This window comes from Halichondria panicea, chromosome 1 (assembly GCF_963675165.1).
Source record: "Halichondria panicea chromosome 1, odHalPani1.1, whole genome shotgun sequence".
Lineage (NCBI taxonomy): Eukaryota > Metazoa > Porifera > Demospongiae > Suberitida > Halichondriidae > Halichondria > Halichondria panicea.
Window position 1 is genome coordinate 1,516,894 of NC_087377.1, and position 26,719 is coordinate 1,543,612.

The 26,719-nt window shown below is 41.1% G+C and overlaps 2 protein-coding genes, 1 long non-coding RNA gene and 1 pseudogene across 4 annotated transcripts in view; 1 reads left to right on the forward strand and 3 right to left on the reverse strand.

The window, feature by feature from the left end:
* The window catches only part of LOC135352174 (uncharacterized), a 62,337-nt gene extending 35,677 nt beyond the window's left edge, over nt 1-26,660 (reverse strand). Inside the window, exons 1-18 of one of the 2 annotated variants that reach the window (XM_064551357.1) lie at nt 26,597-26,659; nt 26,320-26,376; nt 25,788-25,817; nt 25,660-25,689; nt 25,235-25,566; nt 24,744-24,845; nt 24,369-24,476; nt 23,058-23,117; nt 22,124-22,189; nt 21,961-22,011; nt 21,419-21,580; nt 19,645-20,890; nt 18,551-19,463; nt 18,052-18,301; nt 17,662-17,709; nt 17,213-17,548; nt 16,292-16,639; nt 15,918-16,072 (exon numbers count right to left, since the gene is read on the reverse strand). In XM_064551357.1, coding sequence (XP_064407427.1) covers nt 16,071-16,072; nt 16,292-16,639; nt 17,213-17,548; nt 17,662-17,709; nt 18,052-18,301; nt 18,551-19,463; nt 19,645-20,890; nt 21,419-21,580; nt 21,961-22,011; nt 22,124-22,189; nt 23,058-23,117; nt 24,369-24,476; nt 24,744-24,845; nt 25,235-25,566; nt 25,660-25,689; nt 25,788-25,817; nt 26,320-26,376; nt 26,597-26,619 — 4,164 coding nt within the window. In that variant the 5' untranslated portion in view covers nt 26,620-26,659 and the 3' untranslated portion in view covers nt 15,918-16,070. Of the gene's footprint in view, nt 1-15,917; nt 16,073-16,291; nt 16,640-17,212; nt 17,549-17,661; nt 17,710-18,051; nt 18,302-18,550; nt 19,464-19,644; nt 20,891-21,418; nt 21,581-21,960; nt 22,012-22,123; nt 22,190-23,057; nt 23,118-24,368; nt 24,477-24,743; nt 24,846-25,234; nt 25,567-25,659; nt 25,690-25,787; nt 25,818-26,319; nt 26,377-26,596 lie in introns of those variants that run through there. The other variant, XM_064551356.1, reaches the window with a different exon arrangement.
* Nucleotides 1-26,719, reverse strand: part of LOC135350196 (uncharacterized) — a gene marked incomplete in the record, with an annotated part of 231,127 nt that overhangs the window by 129,983 nt on the left and 74,425 nt on the right.
* Nucleotides 831-1,245, forward strand: LOC135334001 (uncharacterized). Its single transcript, XR_010394161.1, has 3 exons — nt 831-934; nt 983-1,054; nt 1,103-1,245. It is a non-coding gene; the product is annotated as an uncharacterized LOC135334001 (long non-coding RNA).
* On the reverse strand, nt 2,097-4,758 carry LOC135331034 (uncharacterized; annotated as a pseudogene).

Sequence of the window (26,719 nt, forward strand, 5' to 3'; positions counted from 1 at the left end):
AAATGATTTAAAAATGATGTAAATTAATGTGCATGTTCCTGGCACACACTTTGTCACAGGTGAAACTCCAGAAAAGAGTAGTATGTTATATAGAAACAGAGCATAATATTATATGCATTATATATTATAGATTGTGCTCATCCCAGCCCAGGGGTTCGCCTTTGCCACCCTAAAAAGCAAAGCCACGGCTGAGAAGGCTATTGAAGCCAAAACTATTTTAATTAGTTTGGATTCGTTACTTTCAAACAAAAGCAGCAGCAGAGAAGGCTATTGAGGCTAAAAGCATTATAATTAAAGAAAAAAGAGTAAGTTTTAATATAGTTGTGTGATGTGCTGGCATGTATGCACTTTGTTCATAGATTGAAATCAGAGTAACAACTTCACGTGTAGTATTATTATTAGTTAATCATTATAAAAAGGGCCTCATCTTCTCTAGTGCTCTCTCCGGCATGGCATCAGTAAACTGCTGCAGGTGCACGACTGGGAGCTGCAGCGGATGTGTGCCTACCAAATGAGTTGTGTATAACTGCCAACAACAACGACACAATCTGAAGACAGCACCGGCCTCTAGATCTATCCTCTATCAGCTAGCTTCTAGATGGTTTCCAATTAACAAAGTTTTGCAGATGCATAACTGGCACATGCCTCAACTGTGTATGTGCCCGGGGAGGTAGGCCATGCAACAATTGCCTTCCTGGAGCCCGTGGCAATTGCACCAATAAGGTTAGTCTATCCATAATGATAGTTATAGCTGCATTTAAAAATAATACAAATGTACATAGGAGGCCTCCCTATTGGTACCACAATAGGGATATCAGGAATGTTTTTCACCCACCAGTGCGAGTCAAAAATCTGGCAAAAAAGCAACAAATAAAAAAAATATGTTTTCACTGACGGAAGTTATGATGTGCTGACCGTGCACACTTGTCCACAGGTACGTGGAAATTAAAGTATAAGAATCAATTATGTATTATCCAGACAGTCTCGATCCCAGAAGTGTCGTCGATATCCTCTAATCAAGAAACGACTAGTCGATGAAATAATCAAAGATGACGTGAGTTCGGGTTGATTCATTTATGCAATCCTCAGTAATCCTATTCAGGACTTCAAGCAGCAGCTACGGTTGAAAATGGGTGATAACTTCCCAAGCTGTTTACAACGTGCTGTTGTCGCACCTTCCTTGTCTATTGAAACAAGAATAAGGCATTTGGATAAAGAAAAATGTTATCTCTCAGTTCTCTGATTCGCAAGGTTTCAATTATTTGCAAGTTATTTCTCAGAGCCAGAGTGAACAGAAGAATGAATGGATGATGTAGTGCGTGTATAAGTTAGTGACAGTACAAATTGTCACTGACATTCCTTTTTACTGTTCATCATAATTATTCAGATATTCTATGATCCAAGTTCTCAACTGAGCGAAGTTCAACTCCATGTGGCAAAAACATTTGAACCGGAAAGGGTTTTATTAAACATAATTATTGTGACACACAACGAAGAAAATGTGGAACCCATAAGTCTGCTCTTGTTAACTATGGCACTTATACGTACACGTCTATTATCGTTACGTGCAGACATTGGATATGAGTAAACGAGCTGGAGAGTGCGACTATTAGCGACATTCGATGATACGTGTCTAAATTATATAATGCAAACATTCATTTACGTGGTATATTCGTTTTGTGCAGATCTTCACAAAAAGATGGTTGTTGCGGTGCTCACTCAAAGCGCCGCCAACCAAACACGAAACTGTACTGCCTCCAGTGTTACATGCAGGCGACAGGCGACAGGCGACAGGAAGTGTCAGCGTAAGTATAACATATAAATAAACATAAACTGTCACGTCTATAGCGCAGCACATCATAAGTTATGTAATCTCGATAAAAATCCATGAGTTTGAGTTCTCAACAGCGCTTCAATGTTTGCCAATATCTACACTAACACGTTACAATGTACAGATCCTGCCTTCTACTAGCCATACATAATTAAGATGCATGTCTGAATCTAGTCTCATGACACACAGCAGAAAGGTTGCGAAGAATAGCAAGAATCAAAATCACTGTATACGCCCTTGGTATTACTTCAGTAAACATAAGTTACAAAGTGATTTTTCCAGGCCTGCTGGAGTTATCTTATCTGGGAGCTCGCAGTCGTCAAACGTGGATCCCTCCTTCAGAAGTTCGTGGCGAATCTCTGTGATGACGTCCGCCCTCTCTTTAGTGTACATAACACCTGGAAGGTAAATACTTATAATTTATTTTATGTATGTTTTTACTCCCAGCCCCTCTTCTACTTAAATCACAAGACTTCACCTTTATGAGAAGATGAAAAGCGGAAATGATGTCCCTTCTTGATGCCGGTCATTTTCTTGAACTTATAGGGGCGAAGAAGGTGATCCAGTCCAGTGTTGGGACAATCACATTCCCATGCTCATCACTGACCAGCTGTGCCTCATTACAAATAGCTGACTTCTGGACAACTTCAGCAATTGACCTTAGGCTACCAATCCTGGTCCTCTTGAAGAGACGCTTAAAGAGTCCGAAGCACCAGTCAGGAGCGAACTTGGTGTGACCCACTACCAGGAAGGACAGAGTGATGTTAGTGTGCCTTCCTGTGATGACCCTCCACAGCAGGTACCAGACCATATAGTTGTTTTTATTCTGGCCCGTGCAGTTGTCTGCGTGGAGGTACACATCAGTCTCACCTGTATAGTAAAATATTCTATGCAAAGTTGTTCACAGAAATTTTGTTATTGCCGTACCCAGCCCGTGGTTCTCCAAGAAGTAGTGCAGCTGACTGATCACCGTGTTGGAGCCCTTCCCACAGTCACCTGCCTCATCACAAAGGAAATTGACTTGGCGTGGGAAGGCCTCGCAGTGAATACCAAAGACTGCACACTTTCTTGGAGTGAGAAAGAACACTGGGCCAGGCTGTATAGTGGATCACACGGATAATGAACCTGAAAGAGAGATGTCATGTGAGTAATGTACATGTACCTAAAATTTGATTTTGCAGGCACGTACTGTACGTGACTGTAAAATTAGTGATGTACACACGTACTACTGTACATGTAGGAAGTCCTAAAATTTGATTTTGCAGGCACGTACTGTACGTGACTGTAAAATTAGTGATGTACACACGTACTACTGTACATGTACGAAGTCCTAAAATTTGATTTTGCAGGCACGTACTGTACGTGACTGTAAAATTAGTGATGTACACACGTACTACTGTACATGTAGGAAGTCCTAAAAATTGATTTTGCAGGCACGTACTGTATGTGACTGTAAAATTAGTGATGTACACACGTACTACTGTACATGTACGAACTCCTAAAAATTGATTTTGCAGGCACGTACTGTACGTGACTGTAAAACACACGTACAGTACATGGCTCTCACCTGCTGAGCATAATCAAAAGAATAGTGAGCCTTGATGGGTGCCGAGTTTGGTTCTGCTCTGGAGTGAAGAGGAGGAGGAGAGAATTCGTTATTCACTGTGTAGTGCTGCGTGATTGAATCCTTGCACTCCTTGCGAACAGCCGTGTAGTACGACCTCTCTATCGTCACGGTGGTGAGATGGTCCTGATACGCCTGGAGTGCCGCATTCTTCTCCTCTAGTGATGATGAAGCACTCTTGATGGCTTCACCACGTTGTTGGCATGTCCAACATAAGTCGGTGAGAGGCTTCATGATTACCAGTGATGGTAGTAACTCCAGCCACCTTCTGCAAAAGGTACGGTAAGATGCGGCTCTTTGATCGCACTTAATCATTGCATCTCTGTTGTCTTTCCAGATGTTCCGTTTGGTCACACTAGAAGGAAGTAGCTTGATATCCGTGCGACAGTAGCCAGGGACTCTACCAGGCAGAAGCATCCCGTGGACCTCAGAGTAGTTGGTAAGGTATGTCTGCGTAACATTTATAATTATTTATTGTGCCTGCCTACATAAAAGTATTGTATTTGTTATTGTTCAAACTTACAACTATACTCTCATTGTCGTCCTGGGACAGAGTTGTTTGGGGGAGCCGTCGCTTGTTGCCGTGCACTCTAGCAGCAAGTCCATACTTGCGATAGGAGGACTTCAGATTTTTCAGTTTCGTCTTTCCTATGTATGAAAGGTACAGTACAGTACACAGTTAGTATAATCATACAGTCATGGTCAAGTAGGAAATTTACTTGCTCCTGAGAAACCAGTGATAAATTAAATAGTTACTTCCTAACCTATTCCGTGTAGGAATCGAAAGACAGGGGCACACACTGGTTGTCCCTTGTGTTTGTACAACACACTGCTCCGCTTCCGCTGAGACTTCTTGTGTTTGTGGCTGGGTCCGCAGATTTTGTTGACCTTCATTGACGAATGGAGCTGCGCCAGAATGACCAAGTCGAGTTTGTCCTTCGATAGCTCTAAACATTCTCTCTTGGAATCAGTCAATTGATTTTTACCAAGAATTGACGCGCAGGTACAGGTACACTCTTTGAAGACTTTTGCTAATAACGCGGACTCGCTCTGCTCCTCTTGTTCTACAGATTTAGCCCCAGAAAACCTTGACTGATGGGAGGACGGAGGAGGGAGCCGTTGGAGTGCTTCTCGAATCTGTTGTTCTGTGGTGGGGGGCTCTGAGTCGGATTCACTGTCACCTGATAAGTTTAATAAGTGTTTAAGAATTACAAATTATAATGCGCTTACAGTCAGTCTGTGGGTCACTATGGAAGGGTAACGGAGACATTGGGTCAAGACGGTCACTACAACACGGCGACATTGGGTCAAGACTTGGAAGTGGGTCGTAATGAGGGGATGACGGCAACGTCCAGCCATGACTGCCATCTACAAAAACAAAACCACAAATTTTAATGTTGCTGTTATTGTTATTACTGTTATTATTGTTATTACTGTACTAATGTTGCTTGTTGATTTTGCCCTACCTCTTGAGATAGAGAAGCTGTCATCTTCACTAGAATCCTCTGAGTCTGATGCAGAATCCTCTGAGTCTGATGCCTGTGCTCTTGAGTGCCCAGTGAAGTAGTCCAGGGCAACTTCTTCAAGAGCTGACCTGTCCTCTTCACTGAACAACCCTTTAATGTCGTCATTTAGTGCTGCTGCTGCACGCTGCGCTCTAGACATTGTGCACTTGCAGAATATCTTTTCAACAAGAAAACTAACCGCAGCTGCATTCCTGATGCTGCGTAATTAATTTTTTTATTGTTGCGCATGGGGAATACCCTTCCCCGGAGAGGGTATTTCCCCTTACGAAATTAGTAATCTGGCTACGGAAAGATGCAAGTTAGTGGCTCTCTTTATCTCGCTCGCTTGAACTGTTTAAAGAATCCTAGACAGCTAAAACTTTGCAGGCAGCTCTAAGAAAGGTGGAACTTCGCATCTGTGAAAAAAAACAGGTTTGCCTATGTTTTCGCATTGGTCCTTTTTTGGCCTATTGCTCAATTTAATATTTACCGCGTGAAGGTCCGTTTTCATTGGCCCTGTCACATTTATCTTTAAAAATCCATAATTATCTCATGAACGATACTGGCCAGACCGCTTTTTTTTATTACATGTGTTAGATACGGCGGTGTCGGAGGGGAGGGTGAACTGCAGGATCTAGTGACACCATATAAATTACAATTACAGTGTCTAGTAAGGGTTGAGCTAAAGATTAACTATTGGTTCAATAGTTGTATGTTGACAATTATTGTTGATTTTTTTTTATTGTACAGACATACAACCACCACAGTAACCACAGAACAACGACAACCAGCAAGAACATGGATTGATTAATTTTAAAAGGACGAACTAAATCACTTGTATATTCATTTTTAGTAGTTTGTGTCAAAATTCCAAATTCTTATGCTGCCCTCAAAAGCAGAAGGGGGGGAGGCAGGATCTGTACAAACTGCGTCCCAGGGCCTATGTGCACTAACAAGAAATTTGCACCAGCCTAAGCGTGTGGTTGTTTAGCTGCAAAGATGTCGAGATGCTACAGGTGCAGAACTAGCACCTGCCAATATTGCATGTGTGTACTAAAAGGGAGGCAGGATATGCAGATGGTTAAATTGAATGAAGTGTCTACATAGCTGATGAAGACATGCCAACCATCGGCCTCACATGCGGAAGACGTTAATTTAAAGTACTGTTAAAACGATTTTCCGTTTCCTCGTTGTAAAATTCATTCTTGAGCCCAAGTTCTCCTTACCACTGAGTTCTATGACACATGGTATGCACAGTTCTCTGAAGTCCACCCTGATGGCTTCGGTCACTTTGCGTTGGACATATCCGGATATAAAATGCCAACAGCTGCTCCAAGATGTCTTTTACCCTCTGCTGTGATTGACACTCTTGAACCATTAAATTTCGCTTTGGCCTCTTCTAGGTAATCTTCTTTCACGATAAGCCAGGTCTTTTCGGCATTAGGGTAGTATCCGTAGTCTGGGCCCAATTGCGCTAAGCGGTCCCATGCACCATTCTCTGAGATCTTGAAGTGACCCACCAGCCGTAGCATCATCAGCATACCAGGCTTGCTTGATTCCTGCATTTTCTAGTCGATAGATGAGTGGGGTTATGGCGATTGCGTACAGGCCATGGCTAGTGGATCCCCTTGGGTGGTGCCTTCCTGGGAATGGAGTGTGTTCCCTTCAATGAATAGTTCTGACTCATTTCTGTAGGTGTTGATGATAATTCTTGAAAGAGAAGGGCATAACTGTTGAATGTTGCGTAGAGCAGCCTCACGGTTAAGTGAATTGAAAGCGTTTGAGGCATCCACTAGGATAACTGCTTCTGTCGGTTGAGAATCAGACTTCACGCATGGCATGAACAGCTACTTCACATCCCGATATATGACCTGCGCATACCTGAAGGGGACCTGCTGCATCTTGGATGTCTTCTTTGAGGGTTGATGCAATAGCTTTCCCGATAATTCTCCTAGCGGTCTCTCCAATGCCTATGGGGCGAACTCCTGGGCATTTGTCTAAAGCTATGAGTCTGCAGGCAACAAAAGCTGATAGCCCCTTGGGATCCACAAAACTGGTGCTTAGTCGTCTTGCAACTGCTGCTAGGGTGTCACATAACTCAGAGGAAACTGCTTTGAATGAGGTACAAAGCCGTTTCCAAGCAGCTACGTCAAGGCCTGATGGTCCGGCAGCTCCATCCATCTTAAGGACCGTGCTGCGTATCAATTGTCCATCAATTCTTTCGAAAATAATAGGGTGGGGATCTGTGACTGGTGGGTTAGAGTTTACAATCGTATCCATCTTGTAAGGTTGCTTTGGTGGATATTTCTTTAGCAAGCTGTTGAGGACACTTTCAGTGGCATTGTTTGGGTCTGCTGCGCTGTCTAGACATAGTGGTTTGGATGTTTGATTTTCAGCTATCAGTCTGAGAGCCGCCCTCACTTTGCCTTCCATCATAACTTTAGAGAATTTTCTGGAAAGCTGGTCAGTTGAAATAATTATTGCCAGCCTTTACACAGGCACAGTTAAGACAACGCCCGGTTCTATTACAAAGTACCATGGTGCCTGGCCAGGATCAGTTCAATTCAGTTCTGTTCAGATCTAGGGGTTCCACTCTTTTGAGTGGCCCCTAAAAAAAAATATAATAATAATAATAATAATAATAATTTGACTCAGTACACCTCTCACGGCCTCTCACAATCTCTCAGCACAACACGGTCACTTCAAAAAAAAATAAAAAAATAAAATAAAAATAATAATAATAAATATTAAATTAAGGAAATTAAGACCTCTCACAGCGCAGTCTGAGATTCCCAGTCTCTCCCAGTATCTCTCCCAGTATCTCTGTACAATCTCTCAGGTTCTCAGGTTTAGTGACGTCAACTTTAGCATTAATTCAAAGATCCTGATTCCAGTACGTACGTATAGTACGTATAATTATATAGCCGAGCTAAAAGTGTTAGAATATCCTCGAGAATATCAGATCAGCAGAATAGTTGAGTCAACGAAAAAGTCATCAGAGAAAAAGTCATCAGACAGCTAGATCTAGCTAGAGCTATGGGGTAAGTGTAACTTTTCTTGCCCCAATTATTGTTGATTTTTTTTTATTGTACAGACATACGACCACCACAGCAACCACAAAACAACGACAACCAGCAAGAACATTGATATTTTAATTTTAAAGGACGAACTGTATATTCGTTTTTAGTAGGTTGTCAAATACCTTATGCTACCCTAAAAAGTAGTACCTTCAAGACTTACCCCCTAGCTAGGCGGTACTGGCCAGACTGCTCTCTTTTTACATGTGTTGTTAGATACGGCGGTGTTGTATTTTTTACAATTATTTTATATGCCTCGATGCGCATGTGCAAGACCATGTATTTTACAGTAAAAGTTACGTAACTTGTTTGTGTCCAGTTTGAACAACTGGTCGAAATCAAGAAAGTAGCTTAGAATCATCTGTATCGCCTGTATAATTAGTCCATACACAGGTCGAAATTAAGAAAAGTTATTATTAATAGTGGCTTTAATATTATGTAAGCAATGCATTTTGCTACCTGTATCCAGGATTTGCTTTCGTTATGCACGCACTTTGTCAACAGGTGGAAATCAACAACAAAATTAAAGTAACCGTGTTACAATGTTTGTCAGAATAATCACTAGATTCGCTATAAGTATATTCAGTATAATAAGTCATGATTATTTCTGCCTCAAGGCAAGTGGCGGCTCCAGGCGCTCTGATTGGACGCGGCTGAACGGGCCAATATTTACTAGCCTCGGTACGTAGTCTCATATTCATGTCACTGCATGGTTCCTTTGTCCCTCACAGACACTATCAAAACAATGCAAGGTGTATTTGGGCGGCTTTCCCTGCTGCGGTGAGCCAATTTTTGTAACTTATTTATCAATTGAAAACAATGTTGTCATACAGTATACTATGCATATGGTATAGCGGGTGATCATAAACGGTGAGTTAAAATATTCGTTATTTTCGTGGGAAGCTTCATGGCCTACACGAAATTTTCCCCCACGAAAACGTAGGTATGCTTACCGTAATGCATACTAACGAATTTATACTCGCGAAAATCACCATTTCCCATTCAGTGAAACGAATCTCACGAAAATTTACCCTCTATAATTATACGGTAGTAAGACTTTTGCCTCAGAAGCAGAGATACACACACCTGTTCACATTTCTTAAGCTCAGATGGCATCAATGCAAAACTGTGAAAATACTTTCAATATAAGTACAACCAGAAGTCTCGAGGTCAGCTGAACGTTTACTTCCTCAAGAGAAGGCCACACACAGATTGAAGCTAGTACAAGAGCACTGACTTACACTTGTACATCTGCTTCAGAGCAAAATGAAAAATTGCTTCTCCAAACACTTCGAGCTTTTTAAACTAGTCCGCCAATTCTTAATTTCATAAGCTAAATGAAAACATTCTCCCTTAGGTATTACAATAGAGATATAATAATACAGTCCTACACTTTGCCCACTTTATGTGTTACCTCATTGAAATCAATTTAGCATTATTATAAATTAGGTATATATGGGCAAAGTGTAGTATCTGTTTTAATTTGTTTCACCTTATAATTATCGCGGAGCTCATACAATGGAAGATACCAGACTTGAGTTTCATTCTGATTTCTGTCACAGATCTTGATCCTTTGATATCGTAGAAACGGGACTTGCACGCATGCAGCAGTAATTCAGTCTGCAGTTGTGATGCATGTGTAGTCAGGGGGAATCAAAGTGATAAGAACACATGCATGTTCAATGCTGTTAACAAGGTGCAACAGAGAATTTCCTAACAGCAAAACCACAATAGATAATGATTTCTTAAGCCTAAACTTGCACCAAGCAAGAGTACTCTTGTGTATAAATAAAACAGCCCCTTCACGCCACCTCTATATAATGGCCAAAACATTGCTCCACAAATGTGTTCATTGCAAGCATTCTTCATGCAGATACAGGAACAGTTCATTTAGTCTAGAGAGTAGATTACCACAAATGTGTGAGTAGTTGTACTTAAATGTAAATATCTTTTGATTGGAGCATTTCTAAGAAATGGTGCGTGTGTAGATGAATGACTGAACTACAACAAATCCAAAAATGTTTCCATGGAAACATAAGGTGGTGGGTTTGTGGTGATTAATAGAACAACAGCGAATTGTTATAGTGGGTAATCGGTTAGAGTAATAAAACAGTAATCTTGTACAGCTAAGGTCCTAGACTTCATCACATAATTGTTCAATGGTTTAGGTATCCTGACAATCCCTTTATGGGTGTTACAAATGCTCACAGTGTTTATAATTCATGATTTACTGGTTTTCAGGTACACTTTTGGTTAGAGTAATAACTTTTGAAAAATTAATAGCTTAGCTTTCAAATTTCTGTAGTAAGTTTACAGATAAATGGGCTACATTTTGATACCAAGAACATCCTATATGCTTATTCCATTGCTGAGATAACACTGAAAAGCTACATAATTTACTATTTTCTACTGTTTTGATGACATCGCAGCTGCAAACCACAAACCAATGATGCTTTAATCAACCACAAACGTAATTAAAAGTGGGCGTACAGTTATTATACGCCCACTTACATTACATGTTAATTTGAGTGTCAACGATTTGTGGTTAGCAGCTTGTGATGTCATCAAAACAGTAGAAAATAGTAGAATATGTAGTTTTTCAGTGATATTCAACAATGGAATAAGCATAGAGGATGTTCTTGGTATCAAAAAATGTAGCCCATTTATTTGTAAACTTACCAGAGAACTTTTAAAGCTAAGCTATAAAATTTTCAGAAGATATTACTCTAACCAAAAGTGTATCTAAAAACCAGTAAATGATAAATTATAGACACTGTGAGCATATGTAAGACCCATATAAAGGGATATGGTCAGGATACCTAAACCATTAATCTATTGTGTGATAAAAGTCTAAGACCTTAGCTGTTTAAGGTTAGTGTTTTATTACTCTAACCGGTTACCCACTATAAAAATTTGCTGTTGTTCTATTAATCACCAAAAACCCACCGCCTTATGTTTCAATGGAAACATTTTTAGATATGTTGTAGTTCAGTCATTCATCTACACACAGGTATCAACACCATTTCTTAGAAATGCTCCAATCAAAAGATATTTACATTTAAGTACAACTACTCACACATTTGTGGTAATCTACTCAATGAACTGTACATACTATAAGCTTTTCAACACTGCTATCACAGGTTTGGTTTGGCCCTAACGATATACTACATGGTACTTTTCTTTTGCAAGTGATAGTCTGCAATCCACTGTGTGTATGCCTGTGATGACTGAGAGGTGTAATGACTAGGACAGAATAGGTGTGGCTTAGTAGATTAGATTATAGATTAGGCATGGGTTCGATTCCCTCTTGGGGGACTTTTCTTATATTTTTTTACAATAATTTCTCTAATACTACATACTTCCTCTCAAGTCATAAAATCAAGTTGGGGCATCGCCCGCTTTCACGGAAACCAGGCAACAACATTAATTTTTTTGTAGAAGTGGCCAAAATAGTTCAACTAACACTAAAAGTATTTTGATCATATCTAACAATCTAATAGTGGTTTTGCTGTGGCATGCACTCGGTTGCAAGTCACTGTATACATTTCCCACTCTGCACAAAACCCACAAGTGGGTAAACCACAGACAGAAGACACTACCTACTTCTCACAACTCCAAGGCATGGGGTCAGGACTGGGTAACAACTGTAGCTAGAGAATAGAGGACTGCAAGCCTCTCTGTACCAGCTATCCTCTCTGCACCAGATATCCTCTCTGTACCAGCAAGCCTCTCTGCACCAGATACCCTTGATACTGTAAGCAATTCCTATACTAGGTTTGTGAGCTAATACTACTAGTCACACAGACTGAATGTCTGGAGCTATAAGAGAGAAACTGTCTCCTCAGCGTCGGGGCAAGGTACTTTAGATAGTTCTATATAGTTTTTTACATGTATACTGGAAAATACCCTCTAGACCTACTTTGAGTGTAACCAGTAATATATTCCCCATACATGCACTCAGCAATACTATGCTCACCTGATGGGATGTTGTGGGGGGGGGCTGCATGGGGTAACTGGATTAGGACTCTCATGCAGGGGGTGGGGTCTTGTACACCCTTGCAGCTGGAAGGCCTGGGAGAGAAAAAAAGGATGAAATGTGAAGACATCTGCAGAACAACAATTAACGTTGTTAGCATGCATGATTGCTGAATACACTGTATATAGTTTATACAATTAACCCTTTAACCGTCACGGGCCACGATCGTGGCCCGCAATAGTGACTTTTTTTGCGAAATTCTAATTCTGTGATACTTAGGAAGTAGCTCGAACTACACACATCCCTGTATAGAGGAAGAGCTGTAGAATCACGTGCAATTTAGTCTAGAATTTTCCAAGCCACGTTGCTATATTAAAATTTCATTAGCATCTTACCGCACGAAGTTTATAGCTATGGCTAGGTTGTTTACTTGTGCCGATGTGCTTGAACAGCTTGAGGACAGCAATGGCGATGTCTCCTCTGGTGATGACAGTGCCTATGAAGGAGAGGGGATAGTAGGATACGTTCCAAAGGCTACCAGCTTTATGCCAGACGCTGATGAACTGTCTGGGACTGAGGACATGCATGACATGGACCTAGACGCTAGAGCTATGGACCAGGACGGAGAGGGCTCACTGTGTGACTCTGGCAAGTAGTATAATATAGCTAGAATATCAGTAGTAAGTATAGTATAGCTAAAATAGAATTAGCAGTAATGAACAGTCTTTATGTGAGCTTGTAAATTTCATAGATCGTTAGCATTACATGTACGTATTGTACTTCAAATTGATATATCTTAGCACTGTTACATTCATATGATGTGAAAATCAAGCTTAGTCAAGCCTTTATACCATAATTATGATAGGCTGATCCATAAAAAAAAATTTTTGGATTTTATCTCACCGCTGGCCGAGCATTTAAAATGATAAAAACGGGTGAGCGTAATAACCGTGGTTGTTATGGCAACACATGTTGCACCATTTTATTCCTTGTTATGCCTCGAGGCGTAGCCGCACGAGGGATACGGTAAAGCTGACTGTGTGTGTGTGTGTGTGTGTGTGTGTGTGTCTGTGTGTGTGTCTGTGTGTGTGTGTGTCTGTTCCAGCTGTAACTGCTCAACGGTTGCAATGCGACGAAAACTAACAGCTTCTATAGGCTTCTAGCCACGTTCTCTTGGATTTTGATTCGTGGATTTGCAAACTAAAGCTTCTTTCTCGAGTTATGGCTAGTTTGACTCACATTGAAGGCTGAATCTTTCATAGCATCATCTGTCCGCACAAACTTTCTATTCAACATATGAGTTAGCCTTGCACTAAAGCGCTAGCTTTTTGTTAGCTACAATACTCAGAAAATATCTGTTAAAACAGCTAGCTAGCAGTAGCCATTTGTGAAATTGATCTCTTTGGACACACCCTTTAATTAGTCCTGTGTATGTAATGCGCATGCGCGCTCATTCCCCACGTGTGAGAAAATAATAATATCCAAGATCCAGATCCAGATCCTCCTGGCAGAATCATCTTTGTCTTGAAGGCCTGGTAAGCCACAAAACACTACCATATAACAATATAGATAACAATATGCATGTACACAGGTCTTTTCTTAGATATTATATACACTGAACTACAGATCTTGGAAGAATCAATTTTCTTCTTTCTTGAGGTCCTAGTAAGCCACATAATACAACAATAGATGCATGTAAATAAGTCTTTTCTTCTCAGTGACTTTATATAGATAAGCTAACTTTAATATAAAATTCATTATAGAAACTAATATAACACTCTACTACTTTTCAGCGAAAGCAAAAACATGGCGAGAGGCATTAGCACAGCGCCATTGAACACTAGTTGTATGGGCATTCTATTGGTATATGGTTGCTAGGCATTTTATTGTTCTGGAAACCCGATAGAGAATTTACAGACATTTCACTTCACTGTTAATTAAGAATCCGACGGTTAAAGGGTTAATTTTAATTATACTGAATATAAATGTTTCCTCACTAGTGTAGCGCCTCCATGATTATGCAGCCAGTCAGTGACATCAATCTCGCTCGCTGGTTTGTGTTGTCACTATGAGTTGAGACATCTGCAAAACAGCAAAACAGGCAATAATAAAATTATTGTTAGCTGCCATGGTTGCAGAATACAGACTGCAGAATTATTAATGCACAGAATAATACTATTGTACATGTGACAATGACCTAACAGCAAAACTCATGCTTGCGCTTACTAGTTACATATACACAACTATAGGATTTTATTATACACAGCAATCCACTTAATTACCAGTTGCTTGGGTGGTTGGAAAGACACCATTTTCCTCTGGTGAGTTTCTTCATCCTCCACGAGGAGGTTGCGTAATCAGATCTACGCATGTGCAGAAATAGTGAGCCCCACCCCCCTCCTTGTTTTTGCACACATGGACTGTTTCCCATGTTTAATATAGCTATAGCAGCTAGCTGAGGGCCTCAAGGATCCCACTTCTGTATATACAAGCCAACTCCTGGAAGGAGGAGTAGGTATAATGTTTGCATTCCCAAGTTTATGTTCATTTTTTATTCTGGTCTCAATAACATTGCTGCTGAATTATTAGCAAGAGAGGGTGCATGTGATACACAACTGTTACAAGACTAATAGTTGATGGTTTCAAATCTTCAAGACTATGGACTTCAGAGAACTGATCTCTCGTTCCCTCGTGACATCCCAGCAGCTGGCTATCTTGTTAACTGCGACTTCTCTTTAGTTCACCTGAAAGAGAGAGAGAGAGGTTACCATGCAAACAATGTAGGAGGAGGGTCTAATGTGTATAATAATCAATTTTCAGTTATTAAAGGTATTGACTAAATATTGACCAGGTGCATGTTTCCTTTACCATTCAATCAATGGGTATCCCAACTGTTTGAAATCGGATGTTCGTAGTACAACCTAAAATTTAGCTACATTGTATAAAATTCTGAAAAGTACATGCACCCATTTATACTGAATAATTATATAATATAGCCCAAGCTATGGACAATTTGGGCCTGACCGATCTAAAAACACCATTATTGGACGTTCCAAACAAATATACTGTGTTTGGTCCTGCTTGGTCTAAATACAGTTACCATAGACCTCAATTTAATTAAAGTGACAAGACCTCTGCCCGAGGTTGCTTTTTTTGGAGGTGAAAAATTATTCGCATCTAATTGGAGGTAGGTACACCTAGTACCAAGAATAGAGAGAGTATCGAACGTAGGCATACTGTGTATCGAAAGTAGATGTCATCACCCACACTTGGATTGTCAAATTTCCCCGTATGTCCCGAGGGGGGGGGGGGGGTAGTGGGGCAACACCAGAGGAGGTCTGACATGCGTGCACGAATCACTATATAGTTCAGTGCATTGTGGTCACGTGATATGTCCAGGCCAAATGCACTAGCACTTGTAGTGATTTGTGCACGCATGTCGGACCTCCCCGACCTCTGGGGCAACACATTGATGATAGGTGCACTACAACAAAGGGAGCTAGAGAGCTAGTCTATAGATAGAGTATCTGGGTCCACTCAATAAGACCTGACACTACTCACCCTAGCATTGTCCAGCTCCCTCTGCAGACTAGCCACCATATCCACCAGCAGCAGCACTTAGTCAGGATGCCTTGAGACAGTCACTCTCTGGCTAGCTCTCTCTCTTCACTGCTTGTAGCCTGGTGTGCATGGAGCCATCTCTGTTAGAAACTGGGATCTATATACTGAGCTACATACTGTTTTTCAATGCTGCCTAGCTGTGAAGCTCTTAGTCTAGTCTATAGCAGAGTCGAGTCTACGTACGGTAGCTATATTGCTCAGTAGGCCATGTGCAAATTTATAAATTCATTACTGCAGTGATCTTTACCGGATTACTGGCTAATATTTGTTCCCAAGTTGAACGATCCATACCAAGAACATTGTCAGTAAAAAAAACCCATGCCACTTTATTCATTACCACAATAAGCGTCAAACAAAACAAAATAATGTGCAAATGTGCTTATGGTTCTATAGTGTTGGTAGTGTCTGATGGTGTTGACTGATCCATGACCTCCAGTCCTGCATGAGGAGGGAGGGAGACACAACAGTCAGCAACTAGCAAACCTACACTTGCAGTATATATCCAATACCATTTTGACAGTGTGTATTGCAAACACTTGGAATGCTGTTCTTACTATAATTATACAATTCACTATTGCATGGCACTACTGTACTGACAAGCAAGCTCACAAAGGTAATGGTCGAAGTGACCATAAACTAGGTACATTTGTAACTCACATGTATGCTCCACACAGGCCTTGTGAATGCTGCGAACTGCCTCTCCGTCCTCAATCTTTGTAGCAATTTCCACTAATCGACCGTAAGTAGCTGTTGAATTCAATGGATACATTTCGAGAATACTTTTACTCTTCCACATCTTCAGAGCAGCGAGAAATCTTCCTGGGATATTATCAACCATGGAAGGACACTTATCGATAGCGTCAATCTTAGCATCACTGAGGCCCAGCCTGAGTTTGTATCTGTCATAGCCAGCAATCTCGGTAGACAACTGAAGAAGAGCTTCATCCGAGCACTCACTACTCAACTGAGCGGCAGTCGCTGTCACTATCGTCTGATGTGGTTGAACTGTACAGATCAAAGTACCTTACAATGACAATGTAACGCACGTAGTAGCTTATAATACTCTGAACTGTACACCACATACGAGACCATGTATGTACACAATACAACTGTAAGGCTATATATACACTCAACCACTTTAGACTATAATATTATACTGAACTTACTACATTGACTATAATTTTTATACTTGTACAATTATTATGTCACGCGTGATTACTTTGCGCGTGCCAGCATTTATAGCAACAAGCTAGCCTCCCCTAGCCACTCATTGCATCATTCCCAAGTGGTTCCCTTAATTATAAGCTTAATCCCTTCACACTAAAATCAATATTCAAGTTCCAACAAACACACTTGCAATGTGAAAAATGCTCAGGATTGGGCAGGGAAAGCACTCAAAAGCGTGGAAACATGCAAGGAGAGAGTTGTATACCAATGACATTGACAGTACAATCGTAATTATGTCGCCAACATTTAGAATGCTGTACAGAGTTCACTATAATTATCGTGGCACTATAATTATACACGAGCAAGCTCACAAAGGTAATGGTGAAAGTGATGATTCACTAGGTAACTCACTGGTATGCTCCACACAGGCCTTGTGAATGCTGCGAACTGCCTCTCCGTCCTCAATCTCTGAGGCAATTTCCACTAATCGATCGTAAGTAGCTGTTGAATTCGATGGATTGTCGAGAATGATGCTTTTACTCTTCCACTTCTTTAGAGCAGCGTGAAACCTCCCTGGGATGTTATCAACGATGGAAGTACTCCGATCGATAGCACCAATCTCAGCATCACTGAGGCCCAGCCTGTACTTGTATCTGTCATAGCCAGCAATCTCAGTAGACAACTGGAGAAGAGCTTTATCCGAGCACTCACGACTCAACTGAGCTGCAGTCGCTGTCGTCTCATGAACTGTACACATGAAACATACATTGTTAAGTGATGACATTATTTCCTATTAGAACTGTATACAGATGTAATGTTGACCTAATTCACAATACAAACCAATGCACAGTATCTGCTACCTGACTGAGTGGTTGTGTGTGGAGTGGCTAGTGGAGTCACTGCATTACCTGTGAGGAGGATATGACAATATAACAGTCATGCACAAGAGTACCACTTCATTACACAATGTTACGGTCAAGCTTCTCTTAGACCTAGGAAAAGCTTCACACTATTATACTTTTTATGGTAAAATTTAAATTTTTTGGGGCAGAGATCAAACTGAAAATGACTTTCCAAATAAAAAGCTCACACTAAAATTAATGGTAGATGGAATTGGGCAATTGTAAGTGGGGCAGAGGAAGTAAACACTGTGTACATTGGTTATGTAATACATGTAAGTAGAAGTTGTTATGATGGGATTGGGATTACCGACAGCAAAGAAAGTAGTTACTTGAGGTTAGATAACTGACTTGTGTCCTCTTTGTAGAGAGCTGTGTAGAGAGTGAGGAGCACTTTCCCAGCAGCTGCATCCTTCACCTCACACTGGTAGTGACCAAAGTCTTCCTCTCTCACACTCTGGAAGCTCACAGTGTTGGGTTTGCTGAGAACAGGTGCTGTGTCATCATCTCCCACTTTGCTCCAATCAAAGGAGAACTGATCGACAGACTTTCTAACAAACTTGAGCACACACAAGCTTGCCTTCTGACCAACACTTACAGTCTAGATAACAGAGAATACGAATAATAAGTTAATTTTTTATAGTCAAACTTTTTTCTATTTGCCCATGCACTCATGCATGGATTAGTAAACAAGTAAACAGTAGGCCTAACTAACGTACACACACACACACCTTAATAATGCACACCGAGGCATAATCATAAGCTATTGCCCCACCTTGGATTAGATAGTCTTACAGAATTGAAAGTACATTCTTATTATAAACTATTACGTCAATACACAGACACATACCTTCCCTAGCCAGACTTGCTGTTCTGCTTTAAGACCAACTGCTTTCTTGGAAGCCTCACAGATAAACCTGATTCGTGATTTGCTAGAGAGAGCACACAGATGGTTGACGCTGCGTTCAGTACAATCCTTGGAACAGGGACATTGGAATGCAATATGCATAACCAGATGCTGGAACAGGCACTTGAGAGTGTAGAGGATTGCTGCCAGCACATATCCACAGAGGTCATGAAGAGAGGTGTCAGGGTCGTCTCGAGAGATTCGAATTTCGTAGCTCTTTTCGTGGGAGAGTAGTGTAACCGTATGAACATCATCGACAAAAAACGAAACACAATTTCGTTTGACGCCATCTTCCACCAATTCCCATGTCAATCCGAGAATTCCATGAGGGCCTTGGGAAACTAGTCGAGTGATGAGCCCACAGAAGACTCCTGTTGGTACGTAACCAAAGCTGAATGTGATATGGAGTGGTTCTGGGTCTGGTTGAGGTGGGTTGGCTAGCTCGTCTTGTGAAGCACAGTCCAAAATAGCCGGCATGAGGTATGTGGTTCGAGTGACCTTCGGATCATTGGCATCTTTGCGAACAATTTCGGACAAAAGGTTGAGATATTGCAGCAGTATGATGAGATGCTTGGCTGGGATAATCTCTCCTTTCTTGAGCAGTTTTGCAACATCAGGACCATTACAGTACTTGATAATGGCCTCCAGTGAAAACTGCCCCATCTTGACCAACTCCGCTCGCTCAAATTCAGTGACGTGACCTTCAGAATGGAGGATGCGTAAAGCAGCAAGGATCAGTTGGCTGATGCTAGTGAAGATCACTTCAGGGGTGCAGAACATGTGGTTGCTTAGCCAGCCATCGATATCATTGGGTACATTCCCGTAATAGAGTATGGATCCAATCTTCTGTAGGTACCTGTGTGTGTGTGTGTGTGTGTGTGTGTGTGGGGGGGGTGGGTTAGGTGAGAACTATAACAGAATAATAATGGACACACAAATCGTACGTACATGCATTGGAGGTAATTACTGTATTAAATGTTTGCCGTACATATACGTGTATGCATTAATTGGAAGGAGTACAAAAATTACAAGCTTACCAAAGACAGAATTTGGTATCTTCTTCATCCATCTCTAACAATCTCCCGATTTCCAGGCAGTCTTCCATCGACACGATTGAGTACTCCATCCGCAGTAGTGTGCCCAGTAGGAGCCATTTCGGTTTGATGGGCAGAGATGCATCCTTGAAATGAGACGCAAAAACATCGCTCAGGAAATCACGAATCGGGGCAATGTCAGACTGTTCCGTTCCAGCAAAGTTGTCCACGGCAAAAAAGGAAGATTCAGAATCTGGCGGAGGTGATACAAGGATCTCGGCAAACTTTTGAGTAGTTGCTTTTAGAGCATCGTTGACTTGCTTGATTTTCTCTTTCGGATTCTCCAGCTTGTCCACGTGAGTACCAATCAAAGCTGCTACCGGACAAACTTGTTGGAACTTTTCAAACGTCTCGCTCAATTTGGAGGTGGTTTTGTACTTGGCATCTTCTCGAGAGACGTGATGGATACTTGCAACTGCTGAGAGGATTTGAGAGACGGTGGCTTCCACTGTGTGAGCAGCTTTGAATGGAGTAATGACTGTGTTGTCACGACTGAAGGGAATATCGTAGGGTTCGTCAAGTTCCTTGCTTAGATCCAAGAACACTAGATACATGGCAGGACCATTACATAGGGCTGGTAGCATTTCTAGGAAGGCAGGTTGTCCTCCAACATCGTTGATGTTTAGCAAGGTGTTGCCGAGACATTTGGCCATTTCAGAGTAGTTTCCGTTCTTTATCAGTTTTTGTAATCTAGCTTTGATGGGTATGAGCCTGTTTTGTTGGTGAGCATTCTCTTGTATTTCAGAGTGTGTTTCTTCTTGAGGCTTTGACTGAGGCTTTTCAAGAGAAAGTGGCTTGGGTGTGCTTGTGTGCTTTTCGCTTTCGGGGACAGTTTTTGTCTTTTTCTCAGTTGGAGCACTCGGAACTTCATCGACCTTGCTACTGTACATGTAGCCAAAGAGGATCTTTGCTTCCTCTTCTACATCTTTAGAACAAACCCATTCTGTGGCATCTTTGTTCATGTAGGCGACCACTTGATGGCAATTGGTGAGTAGCGTACTGCGTAGCTTTGCCTTGTCTCCAGCAGAACTAATGTTTTCAATATCTTTCAGTAAACGGCCAAGAGTTGTTGTTTTCCCCACGAATGGTGGCCCGACAAGAAGGAGGCGGAGGTACTGCATGGAGATAGTGTCTTTGTCAGTCATCAGATCGTCTAATTTCTTCAGATATCGCTTTTGCTCTCCAATCACTGCATATAAGAAAGAGCAATAATTCTTAAACTGTACACACTCAAACACGCTATGTTATTGATATTGTACAGACATGCACTGAGAATTTACATCACAACTATACACTGGCAATTTGTACTGAAGCCGAATATAATTTATATCCTGTATGCATCACACATTGAACACCGTGGATTCAATTTCAATGATTATTTTTCTAAGAGTGAGATCTTTCAAATGGTATCAAAAAAGTTTATTAGGCATGGTGGGGAGCCTAATGCACCACCCATCAACCTAATAACTTATTGTGGTTATTTGCGATATCAAATTAGGTATGAATTTAATTAAAATTAATGTGGTCTACTAATCTACTACAAATAATAAATACATCATTTCTTTCAAAAACCCAGATCAACTGGTATACTTAAAGTGAAATAACCCCCTTTCATCTTTAGGGGCTTCATGCAATGCAATATTCAACACAGGTGAGTATAACTTCAATACAGCAACCCACCTACTACTACCCACAGCTCTTACTAACTACTACCCACCTTTGTCGAGGTTTTCCCTCAGGTTGGCTGCAAGTTCCATATGTCCGAGCTCACGAAGGTGGTGAACTACTGTCTCATATGTCCTTTCACCAGTCAAAGAGATTTTGTTGTCTAGGAGCAGCTTTTCTAGAGCATCAGAGTCTTCCTCAGTCAATGGAGTGCCTGCAAACACAACCAGCAATGTTGACACAGCTGACAATAATTAAAAAAACACTAAATGAATACATACTGACACATTTGTGCATTATTGGCTAGTGATAACATGATACGTGACTTCAGCTATAACACTTTAAGACAATCAGAATCACAGAAATATTAAAATGAACACTATACAGGGAAATAGGACATGTGCCCAGTTTAATTAGGTGTTCTTAGGTGATTGAATTCTGGGCGGCTTTATATACGTTGTCTTTTCACATACTCAATCATACAAGGTAGTAATTGAATACACATTATAATAATTATAGCCTATAACATTATGGGGGGGAGGGTAAATTGGTCCACTTTCCTCCCCATGCACTGTAAGCCCTGGTATTACTCACTTGACAAGGTTTGGTCATCCGTTGAAAGTTGTGTGGAATCATTTTGAGTATCTGAGGTGTACAAGTAACAAGTCATGTAACACAGTATATAACCGAAAGGTCTTCGTTCTACAGTAGATGGGTAGGCACATGATCATTGTTGGGCTATAATAGAGTCTCCTACCAGTTGTTTCTGGTTGTTCATCGCCAGCACTGGGTGTCTGTTGACCAGACAGAGGGTCAGAGGTCACTGGAGGAGGAATGAGACAATTGTCTGACAGTCAGTACATAAAAACCAACTCCAATGACTGACTATAGGCCGTACACTGAAAAAAGGTCAGAATCACTTGAGACATACAATGCTGATAAAAATCTCAACTGCTGTAGGAAAGGCAATGAATAACATTCGTCATTAAGACCGTAATTATTAGACTATTGCTCCTGCGTCCTCTGGGTGAGGATTAAAACATGTTTAGCTGACTCAGCATTAATAAACCTAACATGGTATGGGAGTAGATGCTCAGTGTATAGCATATTACTAATCACATAGGATATGTAACACCAAGAGTTCATTAGGAAGAGTACGCAACTCCACTTAAAACCATAGTAGGCGTTCCTTCAGGCCTACGTCACAACCGCATGCTGTTGTATAAACTATGAAATCAAATTTGCAATGAATAACAGTGATGATTATCACTAATGTTATTCATTTACAACTGAGGTAGAAAGGCAATGAATAACAGCATTACTAATTTTATTCATTGCCTTTCCTACTTGTTGTGGTTACAACAGCCAGTATCTGTAACGTAGGAGTGGAGGAATGCTTTTTGTACACAGTCTATTGGAGTTGCGTAATGAACTCTTGGTAACACTCAATGACATGGTTACTAGAGATTTATGGCAACGTAATGTTTAGGCAAGTAAACCACTTTACCCTAGCTTGGCTATAGGAACATGTTAGACTAGTGCGTAATTGAATGCCAAATTAATGTTAGAGCAAATGTTACAGGGTGGGGGAAAGTGAACCAGGGGGATATCCCTAATATTATGGGGGGGGGGGGGTAAATTGATCCACTTTCCTCCCCATGCACTGTATGCCCTAGCCTGGTATTACTCACTTGATGAGGTCTTGTCAACAATTGAATTAGAAAGAAGTTGTTCGGAACCATTTGGAGTATCTGAGTGTGACAGTAACAATTAATAATTATGTCATCTAACACATAAAGTATATACAACTGCAATAGTGATTCAGAACCTCTCCAATCTACGTAACAGTATAGACACACACGCACGCACGCACGCACGCACGCACGCACGCACGCACGCACGCACGCACACACACACACACACACACACACACACACACACACACACACACACACACACACACACACACACACACACACACACACACACACACACACACACACACACACGTGGTCATGTGTAGCAGGTTTTTTAGCTGGATAGTAAACCTGAGGGAGTGTAGTGGCTTGCAGAAGCCACTAATCACTCCAGGGTTACTATCCAGCTAAGAAGCTGTACTACACATGGTCTATCTCATGGTCTATCTCCCTTAGAAAATGCATTTTTGTTGGTACTAGTTAGAGCCCTGCTAGCAGGTCACTAACCAGATAGTGACCTGCTAGCAGGTTTCTTAGTTGGCAGTGGCCACTTCAAAGCTTGAATATGCAAATTTTTTCTAAACAGTGCCAAAGTCTATTTGTTGAGGTTGACCTTCATAATGTTGTCATAACTCATAACTTTGTATACTTCTAAATTTACTAACCCTAAGCTTCATACATATACAATTGTATACCATTGGATTCCTTGTTAAAAGCGCTTCTTATCTGCATGCTGTAGGCTACAACCAGCTAAAAGTTAACCATGTAAAAGTTCCTGGCATACTTGTCAACCATAAATGAAGCCATAATTGATCACATAACTTCCGGGCAACGCAAATAGACTTTAGTGATGTATTATAGGCCAAGAAGTAGAATGGAATGTGCGTGGGAGTTGTCATTAATGAACTCCTGATTACCATATAGCGGGTAATTTTCGTAGGGTAAAAAATTTTTCAAATCAAGAAACGATGGTTTTCGTGAGTAAAAATTTCGTTTAGTCTCGTTTCCCGCCTGCATTTCTATGTTCCGGTAAGCCATGCCTACGTTGTGGAGGTCAGCTTGCCCACGAAAATAACGAATACATTACCCCACGAAAATTACCCGCTATACGGTATGACGTTCCACATTCCACGCCAGTATTATTGGGGGTCTACAAAACACGTAATTGTACCACAACCATTTGTCCTACAAAAAAAACGAAGGTATCTATGAAACCGGCATGGCTTGCTCTATTGGTATATCAAATTTAAGCTTCATACACCACTGCTTGTGGAAATTAGGTATAGGATTTCTAGTGACACATACCTGGTTCAGGAGTGGAGGGTGGTAGAGACCGGAGATAATTAATAACTTCAGTGTACCTCCACTCTACTGCCAGGTCAAGAGGAGTCCTGCCATCATCATCAGTCACATCTGGACAGGTAAGGGACAGAGATCTTGTAGTAGTACTGACATCATTGACCATTACCATGCATGCACAATCAGCACAATCAGATACTTATCGAGTACAGGATGCCTATTATTATAATATTAGTATCGTGTATGTATTGTATTACAGTTACCATAATTATAATTATGACTACATGATGATACATACAGGTACACTGATTAATTCACGGGTTGTTTACATTTCCAATCAGAGGATCTAATGAAACGGTACCCACTACAAAAATGACTCACCAACATCAACCTTGAGTACCTCAACAAGGTATTTCACTACTTGTATACTTCCTCCCGCACAAGCACTGTGCAGTGGTGTTCGGCCCAACTTGTCCCTCACATCTGTATGTGGTGATATAACCTCAGAGTAGTGATGACATGCACACACAATGACAACTCAACTAAAATGTATTATTGGTGTGTATAATTATAGTATTCAAAATAAAGTTAATTATGATAATAAATACACCATGCAGTAGCTTCTCCGTGCTGGTCAGTAATTATCCCAGTTGGGTGAGATAATTATATTATTAGTGTGCGTGTACACAGTATCAAGGATTGTGGGAAATTAGAAATTACTTGAAAAAACATGTCTTATAATTATTATTACAATCTACATGTACATCAACACATGCATGTTTTGTAATCTAGGAAATTAAACAGTCTATAAAAACATTCTTGTTGGGCTCAATCCTTTAGCTATGAACACTACGCGACTGACACACACTTACCAATACGGCATTTCAACTCTTGTGAGAGATACACCACAGTCTCCATATGTCCTCCCATACACGCATAGTGAAATGCAGTCATGCCCAATCCTTCACTACCTTTCTCTATATCAGCTCCACCACTAACGAGTGCTCTAGTGATCTCCAGGTAGCCCCTCCAGCATGCATGGTGTACTGGAGGGCGTCTATTCTTCTTAAACACATCACACCACTCCTCATTCCAGTAGAGCTGGTGATTGGGGTTGGCCCCCTGTTTCAAAACGGACCTCACTTTGCTGACATCCTCATTGTATACAGCCTCCCACAGATCCCTGGCCAGCTGCTCCTGAACACTGCATGTACAATAGTGTGTGCATGTGTGTGTGGGTATAGGTACATTTTGTAGGTAGGTGTGCGTGTGTGACATACAACAACAAATTGCTTACGTGGGTGTATCTGGCACAGTGTCCAGTCTCCTGTGTGATGTGTGTAGGTGTGTGTGTGTGTATGGTATGTGTGCATGTGTGTGTGGGTGTGTGTGTGTGTGGGACATGCAATTCAACAAATTGCTTACCTGGGTGTATCTGGCACAGTGTCCAGCCTCCTGTGTGCATGTGCGTGTGTGTGGGTGTGGGTGTGTCCATGTGTGTGTGTGTGTGTGTGTATGTGTGGGTGTATACAATGTACATTAATAAGCTCTTGTGAGCATTTATAAGCTCCACACTATAACAATCAGGTGGTGTCAATAAGGATTTAGTATAGAGGGGGAAATAAGGCGTGCTTTTGAAAAGTAACCAGAACATTTTTCTGAAAAAGGTCAACTGTTATTTCAATTATAATGAAATAACCCATTTTTGGTTGCCTGAATTGCAAAATTGCAATTCAGGCAACCAAAAATGGGTTATTTCAACCCATTTGTTTTTACAGTGTATACCCTGTTTTAGTATGTAACACTGCCAGCTATGGTCACTCAGTCATACAACTATAGTACACCTGAATTTTAGGGGGGGGGGAATTGGAGCCAGAGGGAGGATATCCCTGTATGACACCCTGACAATGATTAGCTATAATATTTTTATAGCCTATTAAAACTGTACTTTGCTCACGTTCTCCTCTCTGCTGGGGTCTTGAAACCGAGTTTCTTGCGAATCCACGGCACTAACCTGATGTGTGTGTGTTAGGGGGTCAAGTTTGTGTACGGACAATAATAATAATTATTACAATCAAAGTACTTCTTGATGCATGGTGGTATATGAGCTAGAGTAACACAACATGCAGAGCTTCCATTGATGAGCTCCAATTCTGATGAGGTGATTCCACCTCTGACTAATTAAAGGAATGATCCTCCCTCCATGCAATCACAAGGTCTACATGTTCACTCACCCTGAGTCTTCTCCAGTAGCCATCGAAGCTTTATTCAAACACTTGCCCCTTATTTCTCAGTGCAGTAAACATAACAAAGCAAAGTGCCACACCCTCTTTCTGGGGCCTTCCCCTACTAATTAA